This window comes from Mustela erminea, chromosome 11 (genome assembly GCF_009829155.1).
Source record: "Mustela erminea isolate mMusErm1 chromosome 11, mMusErm1.Pri, whole genome shotgun sequence".
Taxonomy (NCBI): Eukaryota; Metazoa; Chordata; class Mammalia; order Carnivora; family Mustelidae; genus Mustela; species Mustela erminea.
Window position 1 is genome coordinate 72,883,545 of NC_045624.1, and position 19,665 is coordinate 72,903,209.

At 35.8% G+C, this 19,665-nt stretch overlaps 1 protein-coding gene across 2 annotated transcripts in view; it reads right to left on the minus strand.

Moving 5' to 3' along the window:
• Positions 1–3,063: 3,063 nt before the first annotated feature.
• The window catches only part of GTPBP10 (GTP binding protein 10), a 29,513-nt gene continuing 12,911 nt past the window's right edge, over positions 3,064–19,665 (minus strand). The window contains exons 4-10 of one of the 2 annotated variants that reach the window (XM_032305249.1): positions 18,908–19,052; positions 13,402–13,475; positions 11,917–11,969; positions 9,306–9,413; positions 8,512–8,589; positions 5,217–5,340; positions 3,064–3,397 (exon numbers count right to left, since the gene is read on the minus strand). In XM_032305249.1, the coding sequence (XP_032161140.1) occupies positions 3,162–3,397; positions 5,217–5,340; positions 8,512–8,589; positions 9,306–9,413; positions 11,917–11,969; positions 13,402–13,475; positions 18,908–19,052 (818 nt within the window). In that variant the 3' untranslated portion in view covers positions 3,064–3,161. The remainder of the gene's footprint in view (positions 3,398–5,216; positions 5,341–8,511; positions 8,590–9,305; positions 9,414–11,916; positions 11,970–13,401; positions 13,476–18,907; positions 19,053–19,665) is intronic. The other variant, XM_032305250.1, reaches the window with a different exon arrangement.

Below are 19,665 nucleotides of genomic sequence, written 5' to 3' on the forward strand. Positions count from 1 at the left end.
TCTATTTATTTATTTAAAGTAAGCTCTATATCTAATGTGGGGCTTTGACCCACGACCCTTAGATCAAGAGTCGCATGTTCTATTGACTGAGCCAGTCAGGCACCAGAAACATTATTTTTAATGTAACTTAATGATATTACAAATTTCTAGAGGGAGCTTACCTTTGTTAACTACTTTTTTTTTTTTATCTGAGCTCTGCAAACCCTATGAAACTACTTAGAAAAAATACTCCATGTGTTTATGCACATGTTGGCAAGAAAAGAAATCTTTTGCTTTCATTAACTTTCTCAAAAGAATATCTGTACTCCATCCTCCCAAAGCAAACAATGAGCTAAGACATACAACTTTACAAGAAAACTAACTAGATAAAACCTAAAATAAATAACTTTGACCTGATTTTTCCCATTATGAAGATTCCCCCCAATTAGATAATACATGTTTACCACTTAAAAGAAAACATTAGGGGATCCGGAGTGGCTCAGTAGGGTTAAGTGGCTGACTCTTGATTTTGGATCAAGCCATGACCTCAGGGTTATGAGACAGAGCCCCACACAGGGCTTTGCCCTCAGTGCAGAGTCTGCTTGTCCTTCTTTCTCCCTCTCCTTCTACCCCTCTCCCCACCCATGCTCACTCGCGCTAAAATAAATAAATAAAATCTAAACAAAAACATTAATTTTCTATAAAGTTCATTTTGCAATGATATGAATAATATGGATATATATTGCAAAAATAACAATATATTTTGGGAAAATTTTTATTCATAGGTGAAATCTTCAGCTTAACAATAACCCACAACCTTCGGACCAACTCATAGGTGAAATCTTCAAAGCACGAATCCAGCTTCACAGTATAATACACTTAATACTTGACAGATCTGGCTTGTAATTCATGATGGTAAATCAATCTGACACAAGCTCTGCAAGAACTACTGGGACTTGGTAAAAATTTAGTATATGCAGCACACTGATACCTTGGCTATTCAGTAATATAAAAATTAAGTCTTTCAAAAAGTATATATATTTTGAAAGGTAAAAGTGAAAAAAAAAATCTTGCTTAAGGACAAAATAAATGGCATCTGAGATGTTAATATTGATTTCAAAATAAATCTTTAAGTTCTTAAAATGTATTTTTTTGTAAAATAAAAAGGGATCCAGATTTTCTCCTTCTGTTTAGAATAAAAATCAACTATCAACTTTCATTAACTAGAAAATATAAACCATGAAACATTTAGTGAGTTACATAACACAATGCTTTCTTTTGTTGTAGTGACCTGGCCATTACTAACAAATAAGATGTAATTCCTCTTAATTCTCAGCACGTATCTACTATCCTTTGCCACAGCAGAAAATAAGATTATGGTGTCAGAACTTCAGAAATTCACCTGATGAAATTGTCCTCACATTACTACTTCTATATATTTAGGAAATAATATAAGTTAAGAGAAAAACGATACTAAAGTTATAAACGTAAAACATACCCAAAATGAAACATGATCAGAATGATCAGTACAGATGTTCAAATTCCGAATGCTCTCCTCACTCTTACTTCTTCGCTGTAAAGCAAGACCAGACTATTCTAATCCCCTGCAGTTTCTGCTATTGAATGTGAGGTCCGTAAGGGCAGCAGGTCCTGTCTTCAACACTGTACATGCTGTGCCTTGCACAGTGCCTGACAGATGGGAGATACTCAATAAATACCTGTGCAATGAAGGAAAAAGAAATACAAAAAAAAGCCATTGGGGCCCTGAATGGGAGGTGGGAGTGGAGAACAGAAAACAGAACAAATAAAAGTGAAATAATACTTGTAAACACTCATTCACATTGTCACATCAGAAGAAATTTAAGAACTATACTGACATGATTTTTATGTAATACTACAACCATATGTAAAAGCTTCACTGAGGCTTAAATTCCAAAAAAATTTCTAATAATTTAAGAGCAGCTTTGAAGAATTAATTTTAAAAGCTCATTAACTTGCTACTATTTGAACAACAACAACAAAAAAACCCAACTCAGAAAAGGTTTATATAATGAACTCATTTGAGTAAAAAGATAAATCAATTAAAAAATTCTGCTGGAAATAAGAAATTATTAAGAGTGGTTTTCTCTGGGAAGGATGAGACGGCCCAGTACAGGAAGATGGGAAGTTGTTTTCCTTTCTATGCTTTTGGGTGGTTTATGTTTTATTTCTTACAATGAACATATATATTTTAAAATAAAACTGATAAAGAGAAAATGTCCAATTTGTATTTCTGAATCACAGAAATTTAGAAATTTTAATATCAGTATACTGATGATTGATAATATTGTTTCAAATCTGTTCTTCCTATTACTTCTCTTTACCAAAATATGAAAACAAGACAGATTTGAGTTCAAGAAAATGAGACATGTACCATACTGCTCCAAAGCAGGAAAAAAGATTTATAATTAAGAAAGAAAGTTTTCCAAAAGGTGAAACTATAATCATCTACCTGCTGGTTTCTGTTAAATATTATCAGTGATCTTTATCATTACTGAAAATACGTTAAAATTTAGGGTTTTGAAGTTTTCCAAAAAAGGTAACTATTATATAATTAGTAGAACCAGGTATACGACAGACTCAAAAACAAACAAAACCTGGTTGCTCATTTGAATAATATTCTAGAGAATGCTCTTCTGTTTATATATATATAAATGATCTCACTAGAGATGTCATAACTACAGGAATATCAGAGGATTTTATTATGGGTAGATTGGCCATAAAATATAAGTTGTCATTTCTAGGTCTTAGTTTTTTATTATCTATACACGTAACTACAAAACAAGAAGGTATGGTTCTTGAATGATGGCATTTATAGCAGAAGGTTAATAAACCTTCTAAAGAATACATGTCTGTAGAAAAACTTTCAAATGAATATAATTTCAGTATCATTTAAAATTTTTTTTTAATTTAAAAAAATATTTTATTTATTTATTTGACAGAGAGAGACATCACAAATAGGCAGAGAGGCAGGCAGAGAAAGAGGGGGAAGCAGGCTCCCCTCAGAGCAGAGAGCCCGACACAGGGCTCGATCCCAGGACATGAGATCATGACCTGAGCCAAAGGCAGAGGTTTAACCCACTGAGTCACCCAGGTGCCCCTCAGTATCATTTTTAATAGATTTAAATTACATCTATCTGGGGCTAATAATTTTTTGGTGGTGGCTCACTATAAGATATTGTACTGGAAATTTGTAAGTTAAGCAACTGTTTCTTATGATATGCATCATCTTCCTGATTGGCATGTTCATCTAGAGATTTCCTTATATAGTTCTTTAATTCGTCAATTCCTTCTCCTGTAATTGCAGAGATGGGGATGATATGTTGGAACTCCACGGTCCTCTCTGGAATCATGTTTTTTTCAAATAGATGCAGAAAATCTGAAACAAGGAGCACAAAACTAAGCTGATTTTCATTGTCTTTGAAAGTAAATTAAAACTATATTAGAGGTTTATGAATCAAGGTACTAAAAACTAGTATTATTCTTTTTTTCCTTCCCTCATTAATAACCTCTCAGAAACTTTTGTTTTTATAAATGACAATGGCAAGATTCTAAGCACATGATAGGTGCTTAGCAAATATTTTTTGGATGAATATATTTTAAACCAAATTAAGTAAAAATAAAAGATAAATCACACATGCTCTATTTACAGAAGCAAAAAATTTGCTTTTTCTGGAGGAGCTCAATGAAGTCAGGCAACACAGATTTTCTAAAAGACGTATGTATAAAAATAACATCATTCATGATTGGGATTTTGTCACTTGCCTCAATACACAGGTGGCCTTTAGCTGCCCTAAACTACAGGCTTTAACTACTAAACTACCCTAAACTACAGGCTCTGGCGTTAGGAGCTGTACTAAAATTGAAAGGGGTGTGGGGACATTTTAATGGGAAATCATTTCAGATGAGTTCAATCTATCACCCCACAGAGGCTGACAGCTATTATATTACTTTTTCCTCTTCCCTGCCTTCAAGACAATGGGAAGGGAGATGGCACACTGATGGGATGGGTTAACATGGATATGCACTGGAAAGGCTGGACTGAAAGAGACTGTACAAGTAAACATGGAACTTCATTTGTGAGATTCAAACATCCTCAAGGAAGTCCAAAGATGTTAACTCAGGAATTATCACTGAGGTCACTGTATTTTGTTTTATGACAGACCAAAATAGCACAAACTCTTGAGTTACTCTCCCTTTTGACACCTCCTCTGTAAATTCCCTTTTCTGCAAGACCAACTAGCAAATAGATCTAATGACCTCATAAAGCAAGTGACATTATAGAATAAAGAGTACTCAGTATTTCCAGGAATATTTATATCCTGAAAGTAATTTATTAACTCAAGGACAGCTCCAATACGTAAATTATGCAGGGGGAAGATTTCTGTAAGGGAGAAAGGATCTTCTGGTGCTGTGTGATAGCCCCAGTATACTATAACTTATTTTCCCCATTTCTATAGAAGGATAAAAACAGGGAATTAGTACCATTTAAAAACATATTAGCCACCTTCTATCCACCTGACTTTTTCTCCTCTACTAGATTCAGAAAAATGAAAGCATCATTACTGTAGGATAGGAAGTGTTCTGCAAAAGTCAATATTCAAAACTATGGAGAGTCCCTTTAAGTTCCTTTACACGAAGTGGTCCATTTGGGAACAAATTTCAAACAAATAAATCCTTTTGCAACAGCATTATTATTCTATGTCACACATATGTAGGTACATAAGTTCTTTTTAGAAATTAGGACTCTTCAGGGTACTTTGCTGGCATTGCAAAGATACATATCTCTTTAGAACTATTTGCTCTGGTTTTAAATTTATAGTGTATTAGGGGAATGAAGGTCTAGAACTTGTGAAGTATGTTAAAGTAAAAGAATTTACAGGTAGATGCTGACTTTCTTCTCTTCTGATCCAACTCCCATTAACTCTTTAAGGGCCTAGTTTAAATTTCACTTCTTTATGAAGCCCGACTTTTCCTTTTGTCTCTGCTAACTTACTGTCCATATCACAGTTCTGAAACTTGATAAGTATTATGTTACAATGTTATTTAAAGTTTCATATTAATGTGTTCTTTCTTCAAACATAATTTTTTTTAAGAGTAGCAATTATCAGTTTTCTTTTGCATTGATTACACCACTTAGCACTTTCTGCACGCAATAGGTAATCATTAAATTGGCATTAAAGAACAAATGGGTTTACCTTTAGGATTTTGGAGTTGATTCATCAGTACATGGTATTTATCCTGAGCACCTGGCAAGTCCATTTTATTAACTGCCAGAAGTGCAGGTTTTGTCTGAAGTTCCTCTTTGTACAACTCCAATTCCTTCCAAAAAAAAAAAAAAAAACCCAAGTAATTTTATTAAAATAAATAAATATATAGATTACCTATTTGGTAATATCTTTCTTTACTTTGTAGGCCTGGGTAATCTAGAGCCCACTGACATTTCTGAAATTCAATAAACCTCAACAACCACAAAATTAAATGACAAAGAAAATTCATAAAATGCTCACTGGTTAGGTCACATGTTAATATATTTTAATTCAAATGACATCTTAGAGACATAGTGATTTGTACATAGGACCAAATACAGATATCTAGACTTCTATTAAGCACACTGATAAAATTCAGAAGTAAATAGTAACAGTCTAATGCTATATTTATATTATTCTTAGAAAAAGTAAGTGTGCTTAGTAGTAAATTTTCATGACCATAAATTAGGAAATGGTTTCTTAGCTGTGACAGCAATGCACAAGCAAAAGACAAAAATAGACAAAAAGAACTTCATTAAAATATAAACCTTTGTGCTTCAAATAATATAAAGAAAATGAAGACAAGGGCACCTGCATGGCTCAATGGGTAAGTATCTGCCTCTGGCTAAGGTCATGATCTCAGGTTCCTGGGATGGAGTCTCCTGTCAGTCTCCCTGCTCAGCAGGGAGTCTGTTTCTCCCTCTCCCTTTGCCCCTTCCCCTGCTCATGCACTCACTCTCTCTGAAATAAATAAATAAAATCTTAAAAACAAACAAACAACAAAAGTGAAGACAAAAGAAATGGGAGAAATATTTACAAGACATGTACCTGATAAGGGACTTGTATCCAAAATATACAGAACTCTTACAACTCAACAACAACAAAAAAAGATAAGTAACCCAACTTAAAAAATGCACCAAGAATGTGAACAGACATTTCTTCAAAGACATAAAAATGGCTGATAAACACATGAAAGGATGCTCAACATCATTAGTCACTAGAGAAATGCAGGTCAAAACCATAATGAAATACCACCTCACTTACTAGGATAACTAAAAATAAAAAACATAGACAAAGGAACAAGTTTTGGCATTCTTGTAGAAAAACTAGAACCCTCACATACCTTGCTAGTGTGATTATAAAGTAGTACAATGGTTCATCCACTCTAAAATTCTGGCAGGTCCTCAAAGTGTTAAACATTGACTGACCATATTATCTAGCAATTCTACTCCTAGGTATATATGCCCAAGGGAAATGAAAACATGTCCATATAGAAACCCGTATTCAAATACTCACAGGAAAAAAGTGACAAGGATATAAGATATAAAAAGTCCTGGAGGTAAGCAACAGCCTGCTGTGTTAGAGAGAAATCATGTGGCTAAGAATAAAAAGTGAGGCAGGAAGGGCAGAGATGAACTGCTAGGAGCCAACCCTTGCCAAATTCAAAAACCACATTCAGAGTTAGACTTCAACCTAACAACGGGGGGGAATCACTTAAGTGTTTTATTTTTAAAAAATATTTTATTTATTTGAGCGAGGGAAAGAGAGTACATAATTAGACAGAGTGGCAGGCAGAGGGAGAGGGAGAAACCGGCTCCCCAGTAAGCAGAGAGCCTGATGTGGGGCTTGATCCCAGACTCTGAGATCATGACCTGAGCCTAAGGCAGAGGCGTAACTGACTGAGCCACCCAGGCACCCCCACTGAAGTATTTTAAGCAAAGAACAAGCATTATCTTGGTTTTTTCACAAATATCACTCTAGCTGCCATATTTAAAAATATAAAATAGAATAAAAAATACAGAACTAGAGAATGGTATTTTTTTTTTAAGATTTTATTTATTTATTTGACAGACAGAAATCACAAGTAGGCAGAGAGGCAGGCAGAGAGAGAGAGAGAGACGGGGAAGCAGGCTCCCTACTGAGCAGAGAGCCAGACGCGGGGCTCAATCCCAGGACCCTGGGACCATGACCTGAGCTGAAGACAGAGGCTTTATCCCACTGAGCCCCCCGGGCGCCCCTAAAGAATGGTATTATAATAGCATTGTGTGGTGACAGATGGAAGGTACACTTGTGGAGAACATAGCATGATGTATATAGAGTTACTGAATCACTATGTTGTATACACCTGAAAATACTGTAACTTTGTATGTCAACTACATTTCAATTTTAAAAAATGGACTGGAGAGAAGTGAGACTGGAAGCAATGTGATGACATAGGAATACTTAAAACATTCTAGTGAGGAGGGCTGATAATTATAACAGTATGGATGAAGACACATAGATGAATTTCAAAGATTTAGGATATGGAAGTGATAGGGCTTAATGCAGATGGTGAGAAAGAAAGAAGCGAGACTAACACCCAGGATTCTGGTTTACAAAACCATTAAAGTTCAGTTGTATGCATATTAAGTTTGAGAACGTAATGTGACAGCCAGTGAAAGACATCCATTAGTTGGCTGGTCTAAAGCAAGACCAGAAGACGTAGGTATCAGAAAGTTCTGGCAGTCATCTGTGTATTAACTGTAACGGAATGCTATCTAAGGAATGAACAGAAAAAAGCAAAAAAATAGACTGAGGGGTGCCTGGGTGGCTTAGTTGGTTAAACATCTGCCTTTGGTTCAGGTCATGAGCCTACAGTCCCAGGAGCAATCCCCACATTAGGCTCCTTACTCACTGGAGAGCTGCTTCTCCCTCTGCCTCTCACCCAACTCATACTCTCTCTCAAATAAATAAAATCTTCTTAAAAAAAAAAAATAGACCGAGGGGCGCCTGGGTGGCTCAGTGGGTTAAGCTTCTGCCTTTGACTCAGGTCATGATCTCAGGGTCCTGGGATCGAGCCCTGCATCAGGTTCCCTGCTCAGCGGTGAGCTTGCTTCCCCTCCCCTCTCTCTCTGCCTGCTGCTCTGCCTACTTGTGATCTCTCTGTCAAATAAATAAAAAGAATCTTTAAAAAAAAAACAGACTGAGAAATAGTCTAAAAAGTAGGAATAAAAGTTCAAGCAAGAATAAAGTCTGAGAAGTATGTAACAGAGATTTAAAATAAAGGAGAATTTCATTGGTTTTAATAGGTTGAAGCGTGGGTTAACAAAGAACTGGAGAAAGCTAGTTTAGATGATTCTTTGACTTCAAAGCTTCAAAAAGTAGAGGTAGAATATGTATTCATTCTAATTATCTGTTATCTAATACAGTTCTATATGCCTACATGTCAGACCAAATACAGAACACAGTAAAACAGAAAACCTACTTTTGTAAGCAGTATTATGGTTTCAAAGGCAGTTCTGTATTGAGTTTGGGAAGAAAGCTGAAATCCAGAAATATCGACCTAAAAAAAAGATGGAAAGAGACGGCTTTTGACATAACTACAGCTACAAATTTCTGTTTTGAAATGTTTAACTTTCTCAAGCTAAAAATAATTTCTCAATCTATACATTGTTAATTCAGTAATTCAAAATGAGTAAGAGAAACTGTGCTGTAAAGACAGCCATAATTATTCTGATGAAATTATAATATTAATGAAATAAAAAACTAGTATAGATAAAACAATTTGTATGAGATACAGACAATCTAATAAATAGCTCCAACACCATCAATGAAATAGGAAAGAGATACTCTATAATAACATAACAGTATGTTGACAGCCTTAAAGAATTAAACCTTGATATGTATGGCCAAACTTACATCTGATATAGTAATGCCATCTCCACTCTGTGTTATAAACGAAGATTACTTACTATATTTGACTCCCATTTAAACACTTAGTAGAATAACATGTGATAGTACCTTAACTTTTAATTTTATTATTTTAAAGAATTTCTCCTAGGAACATCGCCAAAAGCAAGGGAAGCAAGGGCAAAAATGAACTACTGGGATTTCATCAAGATCAAAAGCTTTTGCACAGCAAAGGAAACAGTTAACAAAATCAAAAGACAATTGACAGAATGGGAGAAGATATTTGCAAACGACATATCAGATAAAGAAAACTAAACACATTGATTTTCACATTCATTTGAACATTACATTGGTACACATATGACTTACAACAAACAGTAGTTGTTTGGTTCTTTCTATATGCTTGAGGAATTTATGGCCCATTCCTTTGTTCATATGTGCTCCTTCTATTAAACCAGGAAGATCAGCTACTGATATCTAATACAAAATTAGATGGTTTAATAAAAAAAATAATTACATCCCCAAATTTTCCTATTTCAAATACAGTTACTAATTTGTGATTATCACTGCATATTTATAAAACCAAGATATTAAGAATCAAAACCATCTGTTATCAGAAATTAGAGTCCCATTTTTACTTACTAATCTAACAATCTAAGAATTCTAGGGATTAGTTTAACATTTATTAATCACATAAGTTCTCTTTAGAATTCCATCGATTATATTGTTCAACATGAACCTGTCACAGAATTTCAACTTTCTGAGTTCAAAGTATAGAGGGATAGTAATTCAGCAGACATAGACTTATAGCTCTATAGTTTCGAGTTTTAAATTCCATATGTAATTGATTATGTGGCACCACTGTTCCTTTTCTGTTTATGTTCTACCAGGAGGACTACTGACCATTTTTGAAAAGTAAAGGAGAAAAGGTTCTCTTTTTTTAAATTTTATTTTTTAAAAAATATATATTTTTAAAGATTTTTATTATTTATTCAACAGAGAGATAGAGATCACAAGTAGGCAGAGCGGCAGGCAGAGGGAAAGAGGGAAGCAGGCTCCACGCTCAGTGGAGAGCCCGATGTGGGGCTCGATTCCAGGGCCCTGAGATCATAACCTGAGCTGAAGGCAGCTGCTTAACCGACTGAGCCACCCAGGCACCCCAGGAGAAAAGATTCTTATATCTCCTTTTTGAAATGGTAAGTGATTAACTATTAGTCTGTATTTGTGGTTTTCAAACCTCACTGCACATTATAAACACCCAGGGATCTTTTAAAAAGTAGAGATACCCAGGCCCTACCCCAAGGAATTTGGTTTCAAATCTCTGGCGCCTAGGCTTCATTTATCATTGTTGTTCTGAAGCCATCCAGTTAATTGTAACGATGTGCAGTAAGGGCTGAGAAGCACTGCTCTTCATACACTGCCCCTGTGGATAGGATTTCACAATTCTATTTATTTATTTATTTTTAAAGATTTATTTATTTATTTATTTGACAGACAGAGGTTACAAGTAAGCAGAGAGGCCGGCAGAGAGAGAGGAGGAAGCAGGCTCCCTGCTGAGCAGAGAGCCCGATACGGGGCTCGATCCCAGGACCGTGGAACCATGACCTGAGCTTTAACCCACTGAGCCACCCAGGTGCCCCGGATTTCACAGTTTTAAAGGAAACTGTGGCTATATGACAAAGCAGTCATATAGACAAAATACAACAAAGGTTTCATGTCCTGAAAAGATTTTTTTCATGTCCTAAAATTTTGTTTGCAGGTTCTCCATCTTAGAATTTTGCAACTGAGAATTAAGTTTCCCTTAAAATTTACAATGTTCTCTTTTCCTCTATATATTGTTCTCCATATTCAAATTATTTATAATTTTACTTATTCTATATAATAAAGTTTAAAAAAAATTTTTATTGTTAAATAACTTATGTAAATGAACATAAATCTTTTATGTGTCACTGATGTATTATCACCTTAAGTCCATACTTTACATTAGGGTTCACTCTTGGTTTTGTGCATTCTACTGGCTTTGACAAATGTATATCATCATGTACCCACCATTATGGTATCATACAGAATGGTTTCACTGCCCTAAAAATCCTGTGCTCTACTGGTCATCCTTTCTTTCCCCTTAATCCTTGGAAACCACTGATCTTTTTGTCATGTCCATAGTTTTGCCTTTTTCTAGACTGTGACATAGTTAGAACCATATCGTATGTAGCCTTTTCAGATTGGCTTCTTTCCCTTAGGAATATGCATTTAAGTTCTTCCATGTCTTTTCATGCCTTCACAGCTCAATTCTTTTTAGTGTTAGATCATATTCCCTTATTACCACAATTTATTTATCTATTCACCTACTGAAGGACATCTTGGTAGCTTCCAAGGTTTGGCACTTCTGAACAAGGCTGTTACAAACATCCATGTGCAGGTTTTTGTGTGTATGTTGCATTTGAGTAAATACCAAGGAGCATAAATGCTTGTCATACATTATATATTTTAAAAATTTTGTTACTTTCCTTTGTTATTTGTTTTTACTCTAATTATTCAAAAGATCTATAGTTATTCTTTATTAAGGAAAAATAAGTTTTAATAGCTAGACCAGAATCCCTTGCAATTTAAAAAAATTTGTTTTAGAAAGAGAAAGTTGGAATAAAATAAATTCCATGAACTTTAGAAAATGTTTTTAGGAAGCAAAAATCCATAATCAAATACAGTAAAATACAGACTTGCAATGAGAACAGAGATCAAAGAGATAAAGAAGATTCTATGCTGTAACGATAAACTGGACCTAAACTTTGGAAGGACAGAAAGTTATATTTTCATATGATATTCTACTATGATCATGCTCAGGAGAATTGATTCGATCATGGTCTCATTTACCAAAAACAAAATTCTGCTACCTTTCCCCCCAACACCATAGAAACAATCAAATATTACATAGTCCAAGCATCAAAAGCACTTCTAACCAAATGTCTTTAAAAATACTCACCTGTTTGAAATCATCATACATAATCTTTCCAAGCTGAGGCTTTAATGTTGTAACTAAAAGAAATAATAAATTTAGGCTAGAATAAGGCTGGTACTCTCAAAACTGTCTTACCATTATGTATAAAAAAATATTACTATTTTTTGGTAAACAATTTAAGTCAGATTATATTCTCATTGTTGGAGTGGAAAATACAATTATAATCTGCATAGGCATAAAGCTAATCTAATCAGTGGGCTTCAAAGTTCTTTGGCTGTACTTTAAGGAGCATGATAAAGGTGCCGCTGGGTAGAACAGAATTTAGGTTTCTATCACTGGGTCTGTAGGCGAAATTTGTTTAGTCCTTTCTCATTCACTTATCCTCAAACCTTATCAATTCTGCACTAGCCTCTTTCCTATGACTCTGAACTTTTCTTCCTCTTTCCTTCTCAAGAGCTCCTATACTTTAACAATAAATAATGGTCACATAATTTACAGCAATTAGAACCAAACTAACTCTACTTCATCAGAGTTTAATTTTAGAATGGCTTAATTGTATTTTCCAGGTCAATGGATGTTTCTATATCTTTTCGTTTAATGATAACAGAGACTCTATCACATTTATTCATTACGTGGTCTAAGCATCCATTATATTTCATCTAGCTAATGCAATAACCTAACTACTCTTCCCAGACCCATTTAGGTCCCACACCCATCCATTTTCTACATCACATGTGGTGAGATCTTTTTGAAAAGCAATCTAATCATTTCACCCTTTGATTAAAAGGCTATGAGCTGCTCTTTAGATATAAAGAGCAAAGCCTACCTGGTCTGTATGATATAGTTTCTACTTACATCTCCTGCCTCATCAATTCCCTCTTTCCCTTATTACATGTTCTCTAGACACAGAGATCTCCCTGCCACCAGAGAGCCTTTGTGTACATTGCTACTTCCTCTGACGGAAGTACCTTTCACATCCACTGTCTCTCACTGATTAGTGCAAGTATTCTTCATACCTCAGCCCTAGCATTACACCTTTCCAAAGTTTAAAGCAGCTAACTACACTCTTTCACAGAATCATAATATATTCTCTTATAGTCAGGTATGATATATATGCCCTCCCCTACTAGTCTATAAGCTCAGTAAGAGTCAGAACAGTGCTTACCCATCTTTGTTTCTACAGAACCCACTGGAGTTCACAGAAATACTTGCTAAATGAATAGAAAGAGCAGTGCTTGATAAAGGATAGGTGCTCAGAAAATCACAACTAAGTCAAATAAGTGGTTATGCAAGGAGAAATAAATGCAAAGAAGCAAGTATCTAACAAGTACTAGGAACTTTGTGAAGAGCTAAAGAGATTTCAAGGATTAATGGGAAATGCATGTACGCTGGCGGCCAAGTTTTCACACTAAGGCTACCTCAGAGTTGTCACTTTATTCATATTCAAAGAAAGATGAGTCTTTAAAAATTTACCTCCACATATTAAAATACACAACAAATGATACTTACATGCATAATCTGCAATTGCAGGCTTTGCATGAGAAACCTGACTTAGCAAAGAGGATTTTCCAGCATTTGGGAATCTGAAATGAAAAAATAATGTAATGAATTAAAACAAATATTAGGGGGCGCCTGGGTGGCTCAGTGGGTTAAGCCCCTGCCTTCGGCTCAGGTCATGATCTCAGGGTCCTGGGATCGAGTCCCGCATCGGGCTCTCTGCTCAGCAGGGAGCCTGCTTCCTCCTCTCTCTCTCTCTCTCTCTCTGCCTGCCTCTCTGCCTACTTGTGATCTCTCTCTGTCAAATAAATAAATAAAATCTTTAAAAAAATAATAAAAAAAATAAAACAAATATTAGTATTGTTAACAATACTTGATTATCTCTGAATTTCTAACATTTCAGCAAGTACATTTCTTGAATACCTGTGGGAATAAAAACAGACTATAAATTAAAAATAATCCCAAAAGGGGCTGCCTGGGTGGCTCAGTCATCAAGTGTCTGCCTTCGGCTCAGGTCATGATCCTGGAGTCCTGAGATCTAGCCCTGCATCGGGCTCCCTGCTTTGTGGGAGCCCTGCTTCTCACTCTCCTGCTCCCCCTCTTGTGTTCCCTCTCTCGCTGTGTCTTTCTCTGTCAAATACATAAATAAATTATTTTTAAAAAATAATAATCCTGAAAAACTTGAATGAAATATACATATGAAAAAAATAAAGATAAATTTATGCTGGACACTAGTGATGTTTTAGTATTGGGAGTATAATTCAATTATCTTAAAAAAGCCTGCAAATCATAGAAAAACAAAAAGAAACTAATGAAAATACTAACAATCCACTAATTCTAGCCAAACAATGACAAAATATTGCTTATATTGCTTTATAAATTTTCTTTAATATGTTTTATACTGTATTTCCAAATATATACAAAAGTAGAGAGAAGTAATGAATCTCATTTAGCAATAGCCTACCTTCAACAAATTACACATTCCCAATACTTCTTCTTCTTCTTTTTTTTTTTTTAAGATTTAATTTATTTATTTGACAGACAGAAATCCGAAGTAGGCAGAGAGAGGGGGAAGCAGGTTCCCTGCTGAGCAGAGAGCCTGACTCGGGGCTTGATCCCAGGACCCTGAGATCATGACCTGAGCTAAAGGCAGAGGCTTAACCTACTGAGCCACCCAGGCGCCCCCCCAATACTTCTTTTAAAGTTGCTTTGTACAGGGACTCACCTAAGGCCCGTGTATTACAACTGGTTAATGTATCCCTTAAAATTTCTTTTGGTAAAGATCTCCCCCATTTTATTTTCTCTTTGTAATTTAGTTCAATTTTTTTTTTTTTTAAAGTTTATTTGAGGAAGAAAGAGAGAGCCAGTGTGCGCTACAAGTGCAAGCAGGGGGAGGGGTTTGGGGAGAGAGAAAATCCTTAAGCAGACTCCCTGGTGAGTGTGGAGCCCCACAGGGAGCTTGATCCTAGGACCCAGACACCATGATCTTAGTGGAAATCAAGTTGGGCACTTAACTGACTGAGCCACCCAGGTGCTGCTGTAATTTTATTTTTAAGGAAACTGGGTCATTTGTCCTATAGCATTTCTTTCCCATAGTCTGGATATTTTTTTTTTTTTTTTGCTGACACCCCCATGATGTCCTTTAGCATGCTCCTTTGCCCCAGTTTTTCTATAAATTGTTAGTCTGAGATAAAGCCTTGATCAGGTTCAGTTTTGATTTTTTTTCCTGAAAGATTACTTCATAGTTGGTTGGCCTGTTTTTTAAACTGAGTAATAATATATGGTGAACACTTTTCAAGGGCACACTGTAATTTACTTAATTTCCTATTGTTAGGCATTTAGGTTATCTCCAATTTTTTACTATTAAAAATAACATTGCAAAAAAAGTGTATGCAGCTAGAAGGACATATACCAACATTAACAGTCACTCCTAGGTGGTGGAATTAATAGATACTTTTTCTTTAAGAAAATTTTCTTTTAGCATTTATTATTTGTCTAACTTTTAAAAACTTTAAACACCACAGTTATTATCCTTGAACTTTTATATTAAAAATTTTACTTAAGAGAGAGAGTGAGAGTGCACCTGAGCCCAGGCAAGGTGGGAGGGGCAAAGGGAGAGGGAGAAGCAAACTCCCTACTGAGCAGGGAGCCTGATCAGGGAGATTATAACCTGAGCTAAAGCCAGAGGTTTAACGGACTGAGCCACCCACGTGCCCTTTTCCTTTTTTTTTTTTTTTTTAAATATTTTATTTATTTATTTGACAGACAGAGACTACAAGTAGGCAGAGAAGCAGGCAGAGAGAGAGAGGGAAGCAGGCTCCCCGCAGAGCAGAGAGCCCGATGCGATGCAGGGCTCAATCCCAGGACCGTGAGATCATGACCTGAGCCAAACGCAGAGGCTTAACCCACTGAGCCACCCAGCCACCCCACATACCCCTTTCCTTGAACTTTTACATATACCATTAATCTCTTTCTTGAGATATATTTCTTGATGAGAAAAAACTGAATTATAATTAAAATATATATTGTTTAAAGGCTTTGATTTTATTGTTTTAAAGGCTGTGATTTTACTGCTAAATTTGCCTTAGGAAAGGCCCATCATATATGAAAGTACAAGGAATGAGAGTCGCTTAAGAGATGATTTCCTCAGTTCTATGCAGATATTTTCATTAAATTTTTCCAAATAATATTTGTTAATCATTTACTTAACCAGGCAATATACTAGCATCAGAAATACAGCAATCAATGAGACCAGTGTGATCCCTGTCTTCACAGCTTTCACTCAAACTGGAGAAAGCTCTTTTTACAATACAAGCCAAACTTTCACTTGGAATAATAGTGTAATAGTTTGGAACTATTAATCTGAAATTCTATAAAAATTTATAACCTCTTAGTAGAGCTCTTTTAACATTCAAAATAAACTTAATTAAAATATCTCATTAAATATATCTTCTTATAATAAATTTAAAATAAAATTAGTGCAATTTTTTTTAATGACTCTTTTTTCTTTTTTTTTAAATTTATTTATTTGACAGAGAGAGATCACAAGTAGGCAGAGAGGCAGGAGGAGAGAGAGGAGGAGGCAGGCTCCCTGCTGAGCAGAGAGCCGGATGTGGGGCTCGATCCCAGGATCCTGAGATCATGACCTGAGTCCAAGGGAGAGGCTTTAATCCACTGAGCCACACAGGCGCCCCAATGACTCATTTTCCTATGGAAATATGTATTGTCTTTTTAAAAAAAATACAGTATTATCTTACACCTCATTATACCAGGCCCTTTTAACTTTCTGAAATGCAAATTGCAGTAATTTTTATTCATGATTATCCCTAACTAGACTTGCTTATTTCTTTCCATTATCCTATTTTCATAACAGTATTAAATGCAGAAAAGTGCCAGTGACTATTTCCAAGGAAACTGAAATCCTATGAAGAAAAAGGATGCCAATGGTTGAAGAAATGATAACTGAAATTTTTCCTGAAAAGTACTTAATAAAAATTTTAGAGGCTGAAATCCGACCTATGCAAAGATCAGATCTGACAACAGCAGTACAAATACATTAGTGATAAGCACCTTAGTTCTAAAGTTCAGTTCATTCCTGAAACCAGAAAACAGATTATCTGTTTATGCTGGTACTCACAGTAGTAACTTTTTAAGAACAGTTGGCTAATTTAAAAGCATTAAAATATATACATTAAGCATTGTACTTAGGAAACTTGATGCTTTAAAAAAAAGAGAAACTGGATGCATCAATTATAGACTGTATTATCAAATCCACTTTTTTTTTCTGTTGCACATTCTATATTAAGAGGAGAGAAGAATAAGGAATATATTAGTTTTCAAGGCGGCTGTAACAAAGTACCACAAATTGGGTGGCTTAAAACAAAGAAATTCATTCTCTCATGGTTCTGGAAAATAGCACTTTGAAATAAAGATGGAGGCAGACTGATTCCTTTTGAAGGCGCTGAGGAATCAAATCCACTTCTAAAAAGCTTAGTATTTCACTATATGTACTCTCCAATAAACTGGCAATGTAATGATGATGATGTTAGCAGCTACCATTCATTACCCATTCATAAATCTAACGCATGTGTTGTGCTGTAAATGTGTTATCTTATTCACATTTTAGCAATGTATCTAGCCACTATTAAAAAGAGAGAACAAAAGCTTAGAGACATTCTAAAACTTACCCAAGACCTTCCAGGTGATCTCCAGTGGATATGAGATTCTAAACCAAATAGTCTCTCACCTGAGTCCCCCATCCTCACTCCACCTTTACCACTTAGCCTTGTGAGGCTCTTAGTCTGCAGAGGTCTCTGCAGAATTTGAAACACATTTTTGTAACGAATGAGACTGCAAATGGCTAGATTCTCAGTCTTGTTCAGAAAACCTTACTGAGCCTACAACATTGTGAAAAACGAATGTTATTAAAGAAACTATGCCTGATAACTAAGTTTTATGGAAAAGACTAAATGCAAATGGCAAGCCTGAACACCAGGATCACATCCTTCCCTGTTATAATCCCTGTTATAATGTCAGCAAGAATGGGGCCTTCATGAATTCTAAGCCACTGCTGTTAAGACCTAGTAGCTAGACAGGCATGGCAAGAAGTGAGGGATTCAGACTGATAACTCTGGTAAAGAAGCAGGGAGATGGCTGGAGTGGTAGATAAAGAGAGTTAAAAATAAGCTATGTAAGGCACGGAACGGAACTGGAAGTCTGAAGTAGAGCCGGCAATAGGCAGTGTTCTCTATCTCTTTCTTAAGTCTTTCATGTGACTTCTGCGTAATGCTGAAGGGGGGCCAGGCAGAAATACAAAGCCGAAGTCTTCCCTTCCTTTACCTACTTTCTAGCTTGCTATCTATCCCCCTCAGTCAGGTGACAGCACTGCAAACTCTACAGCCAAACAGCACTGTTTGATGAAACAAAGGAAGCCTGTGAAAGAGGACAACATTGTGGGGTCTGCAGTACTGAGAATGGACAGATCCTAAGTAGAGCATGAAGGACAGGGAAACAGTCACAGTGAGATCCAACTTGGTGCTCAGTAACATCTAAGTCTGATGGCTGAGACTGTCTGTATGGGCCGTTAGCCACCTGATCAACAGAGCAATACCTCTATAAAGACTTGTAGGAGTATCTCAAGCATTTTTTTCTTTTTCTTTCCTCCTATACACTTCATAAAATGTGGTCTGGAATTTTAATTTTATTCCTTAATATCTGGTAATCTTCTTTCACCTTCCTATACTACTGCATTTGATTGATTTCCTTTCTTGATTCATTCTCTACCATTCCCACTAGCCTACTCAATTGTTGTGATCTTCCTCTCTTCTTATAAATAAAAATTAATTGTGAAACTCCATATTTGCGATGTTAAAATAACTGTATTTAGCAGCATCCTCAATGTATACAAACAACACACAAATTCCATAAATAACACTGGTCCCTAATTACCATACATATTTATCTCCTACTTATGAACTATTACTCAAATTATAAAAATAAAAATACAAATGATACTTACCCCACTAGGCCTACATCAGCTATAAGTTTTAGATCAAGACGAATGACTCGTTTCTGGCCTTTCAGTGGTAAGAAATTAGTGAGTAATTTACCACCAAGGCCTCCTTCAGCTACCAAAATTCTGTCTTTCTCTTTATTGAGCTCTCCTTAAAAAGACAGAGAAAGATACTTAGAACAAAGATTACTACTTGGAGCTAATCATTAATGACATTTTGCATTCAGAAACAGATGCCAAAAACTTCCAACTTATAAATCTGTATCTTTACAATAATCTTAACTCTAACAGTTAATTTTGAACTCTTAAAAAAAGAATTATTTACTATTTGAGAGAGACAGAGAGACCCTGAGTGAGCACATGTGTACCAGGAGCGTGAAGGGCAGAGAGAGAGGGAGAATCTCAAGTAGACTCCCCAGTGAGTGAGGAGCCTGATGCGGGCTTGGGTCACGATCCCAGGACCCCGATGATCATGACCAGAGCTGAAATCAAGTTGACTCTACAACCAAATGAGCCACTCAGGCGCCCCTTGAAAAGTTCTTTTTCCCTTGAACAACTTTTATATAAAGTTTTCAAATCTCTTATAAATTAGCAATTGAAGTAGTTTTTAACAAAATTATTTTAAGATTTTATTTATTTATTTGACACAGAGAGCGAGTTCACAGCAGGCAGAGGGGCAGGGAGAGTGGGGGAGGGGGAAGCAGGCTCCCTGCCGAGCAGAGAGACCAACGTGGGGCTCAATGCCAGGACCCTGAGATCAAGAC